This window comes from Melozone crissalis, unplaced genomic scaffold, assembly GCF_028551555.1.
Source record: "Melozone crissalis strain CALT ecotype California unplaced genomic scaffold, PUWL_Pcris_2 ptg000041l_1, whole genome shotgun sequence".
In the NCBI taxonomy this organism is placed as follows: domain Eukaryota; kingdom Metazoa; phylum Chordata; class Aves; order Passeriformes; family Passerellidae; genus Melozone; species Melozone crissalis.
In genome coordinates, this window is record NW_026535819.1 from 9,854,937 (window position 1) to 9,868,143 (window position 13,207).

Below are 13,207 nucleotides of genomic sequence, written 5' to 3' on the forward strand. Positions count from 1 at the left end.
TGCTCTCTGAGATGGTTCCTGCAGTAGGTCAGTGCTCTCTGAGATGGTTCCTGCAGGAGCTGGGTGTTCTGCAGTACCTGGGTGCTCTCTGAGATGGTTCTGCAGTAGCTGAGTGGTCTCTGAGATGGCTCCTGCAGTACCTGGGTGCTCTCTGAGCGGTTCTGTGCCAGCCCAGCAGCTCTCTGAGGTGATGCTGCTGCTGCCCAGGGCAGTTTCTCCGCAGGGCTCTGCTCCCCAGCCAGTCCCTGCTGCTCAGGAACCTCAGTTAACACCTGGATGAGGATGATGCCAGCACAGAAGAGCAGCCACCGCTTGACTGGGTCTTTCTTTTCACGTGGCAAGTATTTCCTCACGTGGGCTGGGTACAGCACCTTCCTGGCTTTCCTGCGCTTTGTGGAGAGGCCTGAAGCTCTCCTGACAGCCTGGGCAGCAAAGATCAGCCCAGGCAGATTTTCTGAATTGTTTTTCAGCAGATCTGTGCTGGAGAAAATGTTTTCTCTGGTGTAAGGCACCATGTCCTTAGCAGTCTGCAGCTGTAGATCTGAGAGCTGGGAGAACTCTGTGGAAATAACTCAGAGAGTTTCTAAATGCAAAAAGCAGATTGCTGAAATAATATTAAGAAATATTAATAGTGCCACCAGAGTTTTTATTCACTCTCATTAAAGCAAAAAATGCAGAGCCCCAGAGCTGAACTCTTGGAGTGATTTATGCACCTTTCTAGTGAGCTCCTGTTTGACTCTCCCCTGCCCTACCTGTGCTATAAATACTCACTTTGATGAGTGAAGTGTGATGGGAGGAGCTCAGCAGCTCGGAAATTGCTCAGGAATGTGTGTACCCCAGCAGCCCCTATCAGCCAGCATCTGCCCAGGGGCACTCTGCTCACAGCACTCTGAGGGCACATCCAAGTTTTCTCCTCCTCTATTACCACTGTCTACCACAAGGCTTTGCCTCCAGACGTTTCAGTGCTTTTGGGAGTGTGTCCTTCATTGAAATTCATGTGTTTGCTGTAAAGAACAGAATCTGAGGGTGGCTGTGCTGTCCCTGCCTTCCCACCCATCCAGCAGCAACCCCAGCCTTGAGCTGGAGGGATGGAGAGGGGAGACTGCAGCTTCTGTCCTGACCCTGTGCAATCTCAGCACTCTGCCCCAGAAAAATGAGCAACCTCAGCACTTGCTCTGGCAAGCTCCAGCTCAGATATGCCCAGAAAAGGAAAAAACCAGCACTCACGTTCAGATTCTTTGTGCCTTGTAATGACTAAACAGAGCCTGAAAGGGCTGAGTGCCCACAAACCTGCTGGAAAGGGCAACAGCTCTCTCAGGTCTTTGTCATGAGTTTGGAAGATTCAGCTGCAAACCTCCTGTGTCCTGGTCATTGTGGGCCTCCTTGAGAGGAGGGAATGAAGGATTTCTGTAAAAAGACCCTGGGCAATCACCTCTGGATGGCTACTGCAAAATCAAACAACACAATCATAAAATCCTGGAATGGTTTGGGGTGGTAGAGGCCTTAAAGATGATCTGGTTCCAACCCCACTGCCGTGGGCAGAGACACCTTCCACCAGATCAGATAAATAGAACTTGATCACTCCCAAGTCTTTTTAGGCAGCCTTAAGCCACCACAAAGCAGCAAAGGGCAAAAATTCCAATTTTAAAACTATCTTTTGACAATTTAACAACTATTCTTTGACATCTTCTCTTGCCCTTTGGTGTCCCTAACATTTCTTGCTTTCTTCTGGGAAGACCAAAATGATGCTGGCTTTGGGTCACAAGGCACAACCCCTGTGCTCCCTGTAAATCACCCCTGTGTCACCTGCAGCAGAACTCTCACTCTTCAGGCTTATTCCATGGAAACTCAGGCCAAAATAGAATAACTGACACTGTGACTGCAGTACATGGGACCCCTTTTGTAGGAATGTGCCACCCAGCACACCCGAGGTGATGGGACATTAATTCCATGTGGCAGCACTGCTGGTGGCTTTTGCCGTCACCCACAATCCCCATTCAAACCTGGAGCTGGGGCCTGGGGCTCCCCTCAAGGCAATTGCTGAAAAATCCTTCCTCAGGGCTCTCCCTGGTGCTGCCCAGGTGAGTGTTTAAACCTGAGCCACAGCCAGGGCTCACAGACAGCACTTTAGTGGTTTTTTGTAATCTTTTCCCCCTCTCCTCTACAAAGCAAAGTCCAGAGGGCTGGGAGAAAACAACTGCTGCTTCCAAAATCCCCCACTCATGGCGAGGCAGCTCCTAAGACATAAAGAATTGGCCCAGGCAGCCTCAGGGGTCACAGTGTGCTTGGAGTGGGGTGCAATGGCTAATCCCATCCCTCAGGCCTGGTGACAAGCACTGCTCTCAGTGACCATGGCACTGCCCACCCCTGTCTGGACTGGTGAAGCATTGTCAGGCAGCACCAGGGCACATTAAAAGTGGTTTAAAAGAAGCTCACAATGAAGGAATAACTCATGTGCATTGCTGCTGCTGTGGCTGTGGTGTCTGAGCCCTCAGACCCAGCCTGGGCCCAGCACTGGGTGACTCAGGCTGGGGATTGGTCACATCCTCCCACCATGGGGCTTCAGGCCAGGAGAAAGTGCCACAGGCACTGCCCCAAATGCTCACCTGGGCATTGGGTGGATGTTAAAGATGAAACCCAAAGATTTGCTCTTACACTCATCTCTCTTTATTTCAATCAGGATCATATCCAAGGAGGAAGACAGATCAAATCAGCTTGTTCCAGCTGTCCCATCCCCTGGGCTGTGTCACCCTGCTGCAGTCACCAGGCAGCTCCTGCAGCACCCAGGTTTGGTTTGGTTTGGCACCAGGGGTGCCTCCAGCTCTGGCACCAGTGGCATCACTGCTGATCATCACGTAGAGGTTTCCAGTGAAATTCCACCCCTCTCTCCCTAATCCATCTCCCAGCATTGCCCAACTCCCAGCTGGAGGGAGGCAAGTACAGACCCAGCCTCAGAGGCAGCCCCAGGAAGAGGGGGGTGACCTGCGGGGACAAATCCTGTTCCTATTTCCCTGTTACCCACTCCTGCCATGCCAGTGTAACACAGGGATGTATTTATAACTCCCAGCTGAGCTTGTCCAAGCAGGTCACTGCATCCTCCTCAGGTGAGGAGATGAATCAGCCCTGCAGGCAGCAGATCTGCCCACCAGGAGCAAGGAGAAACAGAAACACCTGTTGAGCTGGATGGAAAGCATTGAATTTCATCCACCCTTTCTCACCCAGAGACCTCAGTGCTTTTCACCAAAGACAAAAACCAGCTCTGTGGCTGCACTCAGAGCTGGGAGTGCTGGGTGTCTGGCAGAAGGAAGCACCAAGGAGTGCTGGAAGTGACAGAGGCCACGCACAGATGGAGCTGAGGACACCAGGTCACGTCAGGCCAGGGAGTTCTGCCGTGCTCAGCATCGTGTTCTGACCTCCAGCCTCCCAGGAATGCAGAGCTGTTTGTGCTGTCTGGGCTGCAGGATCTGCAGGGAGGGGCAGAAATGCTCATTCCATCATCCACAACAGCTGGAGGTCACCCAAGGCACTTCTTCACTTGGACAGAGCAGCAGCAACCTTGAAGCCAAGGAGCAGCTTAGCCTGGAAGGAGAAGCTCAGAGGTGACTTTCCAAGGCACCCAAGGCACCCAGGAGATTCAGGCCCTCAGAGAAGGCAGAGGAAGGCTCAGGGACCTTGATCCCACATGAAATCACCTCAGGAAGAGCTGGGCAGTTGGTTTGATGAGTGAGGAAAAGCACAGATAAAAACACCAGGTGGTGCCAGCAGAGAGGGCACAAACTGCAGCCCCAGCTTTGGCAGCTGGGCATGGCTGGGTGGGAATGCAGCACAGGAGTCCCTGGTTTCAGCCTGGAAACCATGAGTTCTGGCAATGTCTTTTTGCAGGATTTGGAATTTTTTTTAGCTTTTTTTTTTCTCAGAACAGGGGAGATACCACATGGGTCTGGTTTGAGTGAGCGCATTTGGACAGTGAGGAACATTCGACAGGAGCAAGGTACAGGTGAAAACAGAAGGTTTGGCTGCAATTAATGCTTTACATTCTTTCACATATCTCTTGCTGGCCATAGAAATGTCCACTCACCTCAGGGGAGGTTTTCCAGGTGATCTTTTCCCAGGCCTGGGTTCCCGGACAGGCTTTTTGCAGCAGGCAGGGATGGGGAAATCCCAGGCAGACTTACTCAGGCTTCCTCAGGTTACCAAAATTAGAGCAGCTGAATTCCAGCCTCAGGGATCAAGTGATAACACATCACAGGAAGCACAAAACTCAAATTAGCATCCACGGGAGATCCTGCACTGTTTGTGTCCTGCAGGGAGCTCTGAGGGCTCTGCTGTGACCTCCAGAGCTGATGTCACATCCCACCCTGCCCAGAGAGGGACCACCAGCTCCACATCTGCAACTGGAGAGCACAAACTGAGCTGGGCAGGGCTGCTCCTCCTGCAGGCACTTCTGGGGGTGGCTCCCAGCCCCCTGAGGCAGCTCTGCATACAGACCCTGAAATAACACCTAATATACACCAATAATCTGAATTGATGAGGGGAAAGTGTCAAGGGGAAGCAAAGGACTTTCCAGATTAGTTCATGACATCATGAATCTGCACACTCAGGTTTCAGTGCTGGCTGCTTTCCCTCCCACCCATCCCACCTGGAACCAACCCATCTGAGCACTGATCTCACCACTCTGGCAGCTCTCAGATGCAGCTGCCCGAAACTTTGCACCCAATGCAGATGTTTTAGGAGCTGAGCACATCTCTTACAGAGGAATGATGTTACACTGGTGCAGCTCAGGGCTGGGCAGGGGGCAGTTCCAGCTGGAGGGGAGACACAGAACAGGCAAAGTGGGAGATCCTGAGAGCCCTGAGCAGAGCCCTGTCTCTGCCCAAACCACCCTCAGTCCCAGTGTTAAAAATAAGTTAAAAACTGTTGTAAAATAGTTGATAGATCATTAAGCCTGTAGTGTTAGTTTGGTTATTATATTGTAAAAGGGGTTAAAAGGGTAGTTGTAAGTGTTAGGAAAATTAGCTGCACTTCCACAGCTGCAGCAATTTCCCCAAAGTTTTACATAAACCTCCCTCTCCAGGGCCAGCTCCACACCCTGCCCAGGGAGGGCTGGGAGAACCGAGCACCGCTGTCTCCTTTCTGTCCGTGTTTTGCATGTTTGAAAGCTTTTATCGTGCTTCACCTGTGTCCTAGGGTGATGTTATGATGCTTGTATCCCCATCCATGTGTTCTGTTTATGCTGGATATCTGTTCTGTGCCTTCAAGACTGGCTCTGAAGAGTGAAAGTTTTGTTCTGGTTTCTTATCAGCCGCTCCCCCACAGCAGGTGGGACACACAGACAGGGCAGTGCATGGTGCTGCTTTTGCTTTTTGCTTTGCTCTTCCTCTTGCTTCTGCTCATTAGTTAGTTTAGCTAAGCAACCTGAATTTTCCCTGGACTGTTTCTCCTTTCCCTTTTTTGGACCTACTCAAACCTGCTCCGGACTGGGCCCTGGGAACACCGAGAGTTTGCACCTTGTGGCTGCAGCAGCTGCCCCAGCACAGGAGGGACTGAGAACAGAGCGACCACCCCCAGAGAGACTTTCTGAATTTGTCATCTTTGTCAGAGCGGTGACAGAGTGGTGTCAGCTGGTATTGTTCATTCTGTGTGCTGGGGGTGCTGTGCCTGTTAAACAAACAGGTTCTGTGTGCTGGGGGTGCTGTGCCTGTTAAACAAACAGGTTCTTTCCACTTCTGTCCAAGGAATCCTTCCCAACCTGGTTGGGGGGAGAAGCTGTGTGGGTTTGCTTTCTGGAAGGGCCCCTTTGGAGGTTTTCTCCCAAATCTGCCCTAAACCAGGACAACCTGGAACTTCTCTCTAGGCTCCATCGCCTGTCCTGCGCTCCGGCTCCCAGCATGATGGTGCCACAGCACCCAGCTCTCCCTCCTGTGAAATACAAAGCTGTGTTTCGTGTCAGGTACATACAGGCAATGTGTGTATTTGTGATTGTGATATGTGTGGAGACAGACAATGGGACAGTTGCGAATTCTAGTAATAACTGGGGAAGATAAAGCATGGAAGAAGGCCTTTGAACCTATCTTTTGTTTGCAATTAACTTTAGTTGATTTAGGAGCATTGGAATTAAAGCATTAAGGATGTTGCTTTTTGCTTATAGTTAATCCTTAAAGAGTTCTGCAATAATAACCTTTTGAAGTATAATTTTAGAATATTGCTTGTATTCTTGAAACTATAGCTCTGGAATATATATAAAGTTTATCTCACGCCTTAATAAAGCAGAGAAAAACAGTTTGAGAAAGGAAGATGAACATCACATCAAGGGTTTATGGTTTTGACCACGGGAAGCTGGACATCACTGTTGTGAGATTTATAGTCTCTGCAATTAAAAGGTGGACCCACATCTGGGGAGCTGAACCCCACCAGATGGGATTCGTCTTTCTTCTTTCAGAAACTGGACCACCACCATCTGGGGATACTCCTTTTGGGATACATCCTGAGAAATTAAAATCACAATAGTGTATAGAATTGTGATGTAATAATTTGGAATAGAAACTGCTGACAAGTAAAAATTGGAATAGAAACTGCTGATGAGTAAAAATTGGGATAGAAACTGCTGAGAAAGCTGATGAGTACCCCTATAAATACCTGTAAGCCTCAACTATGGGTGTGCAGTTGGAGGGAAAACTTCCCCCACTGTACCCAGCGCTGCATTGCTCATACTTTACCATATTAATTAATAAACTGATTGCTGCTTGAATATTGGCCTAGTCAATCTTCTTATTTATAACACTCCCTCCTGGCCCAGGATGCTGGGAGGGCACAGCACCCAGCTCTCCCTCTCTCCCTCCTGCCCAGGGCACATCACCCAGCTCTCCCTCCCTCCTGCCCAGAGGTGCCCAAATATGGTGCCACACTGCTGCAGCGTGGCCCGGCATTACTTCACCCCTTGCATATGCAGCACACCTATTTACACATTTTAATGGGATTTTTGCCGGTCTGGCCCCCAGGGTGTTATCCCTCCTGTGGAGGGTGAGTGCTGCGATGCCCCCAGGCTTGTTTTCCTTCCAGCCCTTCACCCTCCCCACCCTGGAACGTGCATTTGCTCACTCACACCCTCCTCTGCAGCACCTTCTTTCAGACCTTTCCCCCAGTTTATGATTTCCATGCCAGGCCTGTCTCCTGCAGTGTTTGGGTGCCTCTCAGCTCCCCTTCCCCCCCAAATTCCATGGGCAGACAAACCATGTCTGTCTCTGTCTGACTCTGTTCTCCTACCATTTATGGAATATTTCATTTTCCCAGCTCTGGAAAACTCTTTCCAGTTCATCCTAGTAACTATTAACAGCTACTCTCTGAATATCCCGTGAGAAGAAGAAACTAAATTCTATGGTTACATCTGTTTTTGAAAAACCTTGGATGTAATTCGTCCCATCTCTCCAGGATGCTCACAGGTAATGCATTCACTCCTGCATTTCCCTGTCCCTCCTCCTCCTTCTGAAGCAGAGGGGGTGCTTGTCCTCCTTGCACCTTTCTAGGACTCACCCAGCCCTGCAAGGTCTCAGAAGCCACTGCAGAAATTCCCTCTGCACCCTGGCAGGAGCTGCAGCCTGACCTGCCTGGGCTGTGCTTGCTCTTGTCTCCTCTGCTGCAGCCCTGCCATCCCTGGGACCAAAATCTGCTTTCCCGGTGGCACCTCACCTGTTCAGTGACAACCATGGGAGCTGGAAAAGCAACAAATCCCTTGCAGGGACTGGCAGCAGCTTTTCCTTGCCCTAACACAGGGACAAGTCCCTGCTGCACGTGGAGATGGGATCCCTCTGCACCCCTCTGTCTGCAAACACGGTTCAGGTGCCCTGGGCCAACATCAGAGATGCTCAGGGATGGGCAGAGGCCTCAGGAGAGAGGACAAGGTCCTGCAGGGTGGGCACACAGCCCTGGCAGCACCCAGGGAGCTCAGGGACAGGCAGGCCCAGCTCTGCTCCTGGGCCATCACACCTTCCCAAGGGGAGGGAAATCCTGCAGGACTCAGCCTGGCAGCCAGGCTGGCCCCACCAGGTGCACCCACCTCTGGAGGCAGCCTCAGACAGGCTTTGATGAAGGGAGGCTGCTGGGGATTAGGTCCTTTTTAGGAATATTTCAATCCAAAGCTCTTTTCTCTGAGGCAGCTGAAGTTCTCCAGAGCTCCTGCAGAACGTGCACCCACCCACCCTCCTGTGCTGGGGCTGGGCCACATCCATGGAGAGGCACAGGGCACATCCCATCCCTGGGGCAGGAGAGTCCTGGAACCCTGTTCCAGGGAGAGGTTATATTTCATATAACCAATATATGAAATAAAACAAATCCTCCCATCTCACACACCAGGGCAATTGGAGCTCCTGCCCACAGAACCCCTGTCCTGAATCAGCCCTGGGAAAGCTGCAGCCCAGAGTGGCCAGTGGGTCACAGTCTGTGCCCTCAAGACATGAATTATTTCCTATCCCCTCCTCCCCCTCTCCCTCATCCCTGCTCTCCTGGGCAGTGACAGCCCCCTCCCCACTACAGAGCTGTTGGAATCACCCTGCACCTTCCCCAGGGCCAAAAGGGAACTTGGCCAAAGCCCAGTGTGGCTCTGGGGTGCAGAGTACCTGCAGTGTCCCCAGGCAGCAGTGACAGCCACCCCAGTGCTGCTGAACTGGGATCAGACACAGGGTGTGCAGCAGGGAGGGAGCAGCCAGCCCCAACCACTGCTCCAGCACCACACAGATGTGTCCTGGCTCAGGGAGAGCTTTTGCCAGCTGAGGAAGCCTTTGGGACAACCTAAAGAGCCATTTGAGCTGGGATTTGAGTCCTGCATTTTATCTTCTGGCAGGAACTGTCCTCTCCACAGCCTGGGGACTCCTGTGCTGTCTGACCAGAGCCTGCAGAGCTGAGGGATGAGGGATGAGGAACCTGAGCCCCAGCTCTGTGCACTGAGAGGAATCTGTGAGACACAAAGGCTCCAGCAGGGCTTCAAGGTGCTCAGAGCACCCAGGAAAACTCAGGCTCAGGGAATGGCCAGGAGCCCTGATTTAGAGGGGTGGAAACAAACTCTGAGGTGCTCAGCTCCCCTTGAGTCACCCTGCCCTTCTGCACAGGGTGATGGCTGGGGTGGAGGAACCCAGGGACTTCTGGCACAACCAAACTCCCTTTTATAAACAAAACATTGTTGAGACAATCAGAACCAACATCTGCCCCTCTCCCAGCTGGAGGAGAAGGGGAATCCTGGTCCCTGAGCTGTTTCTCATCCAGGATAAAAGCATCCCAAATGTCTCAGCAGTAAGCTCAGCTTACTGCTTAAGTTAAACTCTGAGCTGTGGAAACCAGCTCCCACACGTTGGTTTTTGAGGACACATGGATTTAGGAGGTGGCTTGGATGCAGCTCCCAACTTTGGCACTGCTGCACTGTGTGAGGTTGGGATTGGGTTTACCAGGGGTACATGGCTCCAGAAAGGAAATTTTGGAGGAAATACAAATTTCAGTCAAATGAAAGAAATGTATTTTCAATTCTTTTATTCAGGATAGTTTGGGTTTATTCCTGACAATAGCTCTGGAAGCTGGAATATGTGACAGAGTCTTTGGAGACCAACAATCAGAGAGAGGTGAATCAAAACCCCAGTGCAAACATCCACAGGGGTTCTTGTCTGGGAATTCACAACAAACTGTAGAAATCTTGTACAAAACCAGAACCTGAGAAAACAATGCCACAAATACCTGCTCAGTTTTGCTCAAAACATGGCTGTGTGCTCTTCCCAAGCTGCTCCCAGGCCACATGTCACCTGGGGCTCAATGGCAAAGCCTCTCCTTGGCCTCTCAGGACTGGGAACAAGCCCTGATCCCCACTCCATCAGCCCAAACTGTTTTTTCCAGTGTGTGTTGCTCAATATCCATCCATTGCTGCTTTGGGCTTTCCAGACAATGCCTGCCCACAGTGTCCCCAGAGGCAAAAAGCAGAAGAGCTCTGAGGATGAGGTGTCACCAGCAGACCTGAAACAATCCAGAGTTATTTCTGCACCATCTGGCACAGCTGAGCAGCCTTTGAGGCGAGCCCAAACACACCTGCAGGGCAGAAATCTCACTGCAGGTGCCAAAGGTGAGCTCAGGGATGAGCTCAGAAGAGCAACAGCTCAGGAACAGGTCCAGAAAGTGTTCTGAGGATGTGGTCACGCAGGAGCTGGGGAGGCCAGCCTGCACATCTGGGGGCAGGAGCCACAAACTGTCCCAGGCCAGGGCTCCAGCCCTGCCCCTGCCCTGCACACCCCAGCCAGGACCAAGGGAAGCAAGGAGCTGTGAGCCTGGAGAGACTGAGACACACGAGGTGACAAATTCTGCAGGGGCAGTGACCCAGGGATTGTTCCACCCTATTTATGTCCTGCAGCTTTTGATGCCACCTCAAAACTCCTTAATGACAAGAATCCCAAATGAGGATGAGGAACAAAGAGTCTTGCACTGACTGGGAGGTGGCTCCAGCTTCTTTGCCCTTCCTTTTCCACAGAACATGAGGAAAAAGTGAAGGCTCTGGAGGAGAACAGGGATCAGGTTGTCCAGGCTGCCCCTGGACCAGGGCTGAGGAAGGACACCTTGAGCCCAGCCTGGTGAGACACACTCCTCATGAGCACAGAACTCTGCAAACCCCCAGAGCAGGGCTTGGTCTCTGCTGTAAATCCCTACAGGAGGTTGACTTTGGCCACAACCTGCTTGCAGCCCATGCTGGAGTATTGCTTGTCCCCTGTAGTGTAGTAACTGAGCTGATTTGCCAAATTTTCAATGTGTTTCTGGTCGGGATAGAGCCCCTCCCTCCTCATCTGCTCCAGGAAGCAGTTTATGACGTGAGCCTTCTCCAGGAGGACGAAGGGGATGATGTCTGCAGCCTTCCACAGAGGGTGCACCCTGGCCAGCACTGGCTGGATGATGCTCAGCAGCTCTTCAGCTCCCCTTTGCTGGTGCAGGAGCTCAGTGGATGCATTCTGGGTAATGAACTTTGTGATTTCATCACCTCCCAGATTGCTGATTAAAATGTAGATGGCATTGAGGAACTCGTTGGTTTGATTGGGTTCAAAGAATCGGCTGAGAGTGTCCAGCAGGACGGGGGACATGAGCTCCACCTCATCCAGAATAAACAGCGGGGTCTTTTCCTCTATTTCAGCTCTGGTAACCATGTCAGCAATCTTCTTGGACAGGTCTATTGCACAGGTGAGGGGAGCCACCCCGCTGGGGCAGTGGTGCATCACAAAGTACTGCAGCACAAAGTCGTTGTCCATGACCGAGCGGAAGTGCTTGGCCAGCACCCAGCCAACGTGGCTCTTGCCAACCCCCGTGGGGCCGTTCAGAGAGATCACCAGAGGCTTGTTGTGGACATGGGTGGCCAGGTAGTCCTTCAGTAATTCCACAATGCTTTCCACAGCAACCTTCTGCCCAAACACTTCCCGGTGCATGGTTTTCTCCAAACCGTCCAGGTCGTATTTTTGGAGGTTATCATCCAGGTTCTCTATTGCATTGAGAATCTGGAAGAACATAATGGCAATGAGCAAGAGGAGGCAGCGCTTTGCCTTGCTCTTCTCCTCTGCTGGGAGGTATTTTTTTGTTTTATCTGGGTACAGAACCATCCTGGATTTCCTCCGGCTCTTTTTCCGCCTGCACTTTTTCACCGAGTAATGTTCCACAGACGTGTCAAAGGTGAAGTACTGGGAGCTCTCAAAGCCAGACTGATTAAAGAAGGCCATGGAAGGGGTGTACAGGGAAGTCCTGCTCAGGGACAGCTGCTTCTGGAGCAGCCTGGTGTGGACAAACTCTGCAGACTTTTCCCGAGGCAGCTCCAAGTGCAGCCGGCTTTTCTTCAGGCCCTGGTAGCGCCGGCGCAGGCGGACGAAGGCGCGCAGGGGAGAGGAAATGGAAGTGATTTTCTTGGGAGCAGCAGGGATCCCAGCGTCTGGCACTTCCTCTGCGTCACTCTCAGAGCAAGAGGCCTCTTCTTTTGCAGCACAGGGCATTTCCCCTTCCCTGTCACTATCAGTGACGGCAATGTCCCCTTCCCCATCGCTGTCGGTGATGGCAATGTCCCCTTCCCTGTCACTGCCACTGCCAGGAATGTCCCCTTCCCTGTCACTGGCACTGCCAGGAATGTCCCCTACCCCATCATTGTCACTGCCACTGCCAGGAATGTCCCCTACCCCATCACTGCCACTGCCAGGAATCTTCCCTTCCCTATCACTGCCACTGCCAGGAATGTCCCCTACTCCATCACTGCCACTGCCAGGAATGTCCCCTACCCCATCACTGCCACTTCCAGGAAACTCCTTGTCACTGGCACTGGCACTGTCAGGAATGTCCCCTTCCCTGTCATTGCCAGGAATGTCCCCCTCCCTGTCACTGGCACTGCCACTGCCAGCAATGTCTCCTTCCCTGCCACTGCCAGGAATGTTTCCTTCCCTGTTACTGCCACTGCCAGCAATGTCCCCTACCCCATCACTGCCACTGCCAGGAATGTCCCCTACCCCATCATTGTCACTGCCACTGCCAGGAATGTCCCCTACCCCATCACTGGCACTGCCCTGTGTCTCTCCTTCCACGCTGCCCTCAGTGAAGACAATTCCTTCAGTTGCAGCCTCTTCTTTTGTGCTGCTCTCAGCACAGGGCACCTCTCCTGCATCCTCCTCTGCTCCAGATGTGTCTCCTGTGGGATTGCTCTCCATGCAGGGCATCTCCACCCCCAGATCCCTGAGGACACTTTTTCCATCCACCTCAGAGCAGGGCAGCTCTTCCTCCATCTCTTCTGGCTCTTACAGCTCAATCACATCATCTTCTTTCTAAAAAGAAAAGGAATCGTGTAAAATCAACTGTCCTAATATTAGGAAGTGACCAATAACAGTGGAATTAGACAGATATCCCCCTTTCTAATGGGCAGAAACCTGCAGCAATCAGCAATGGCAAGGTGGCAGAGACTCTCAGACCTAAGCTGACATTCTGGAAGATGGGACAGTTGTGCAAAACTACAGATGGAATTCACAGAATTCACAGAATCACTGGGCTGGAAGAGACCTTCAAGATCATCAACCCATATCCCAACCCCTCAACTCAGCCCTGGCACCCAGTGCCACATCCAGGCTTTGTTAAACACACCCAGGGATGGGGACTCCACCACCTCCCTGGGCAGCCATTCCAGAAATTTATCAATCTTTCCATGAAAAACTTTTTCCTAATATCC

At 51.8% G+C, this 13,207-nt stretch overlaps 1 protein-coding gene across 1 annotated transcript; it reads right to left on the bottom strand.

The window, feature by feature from the left end:
- Window positions 1-10,599: 10,599 nt before the first annotated feature.
- On the bottom strand, window positions 10,600-12,230 carry TOR4A (torsin family 4 member A). Its single transcript, XM_054284390.1, has one exon. It carries the CDS (start codon window positions 11,991-11,993, stop codon window positions 10,671-10,673), a length of 1,323 nt encoding a protein of 440 aa, XP_054140365.1. The 5' UTR covers window positions 11,994-12,230; the 3' UTR covers window positions 10,600-10,670.
- Between the last annotated feature and the right edge of the window lie 977 nt (window positions 12,231-13,207).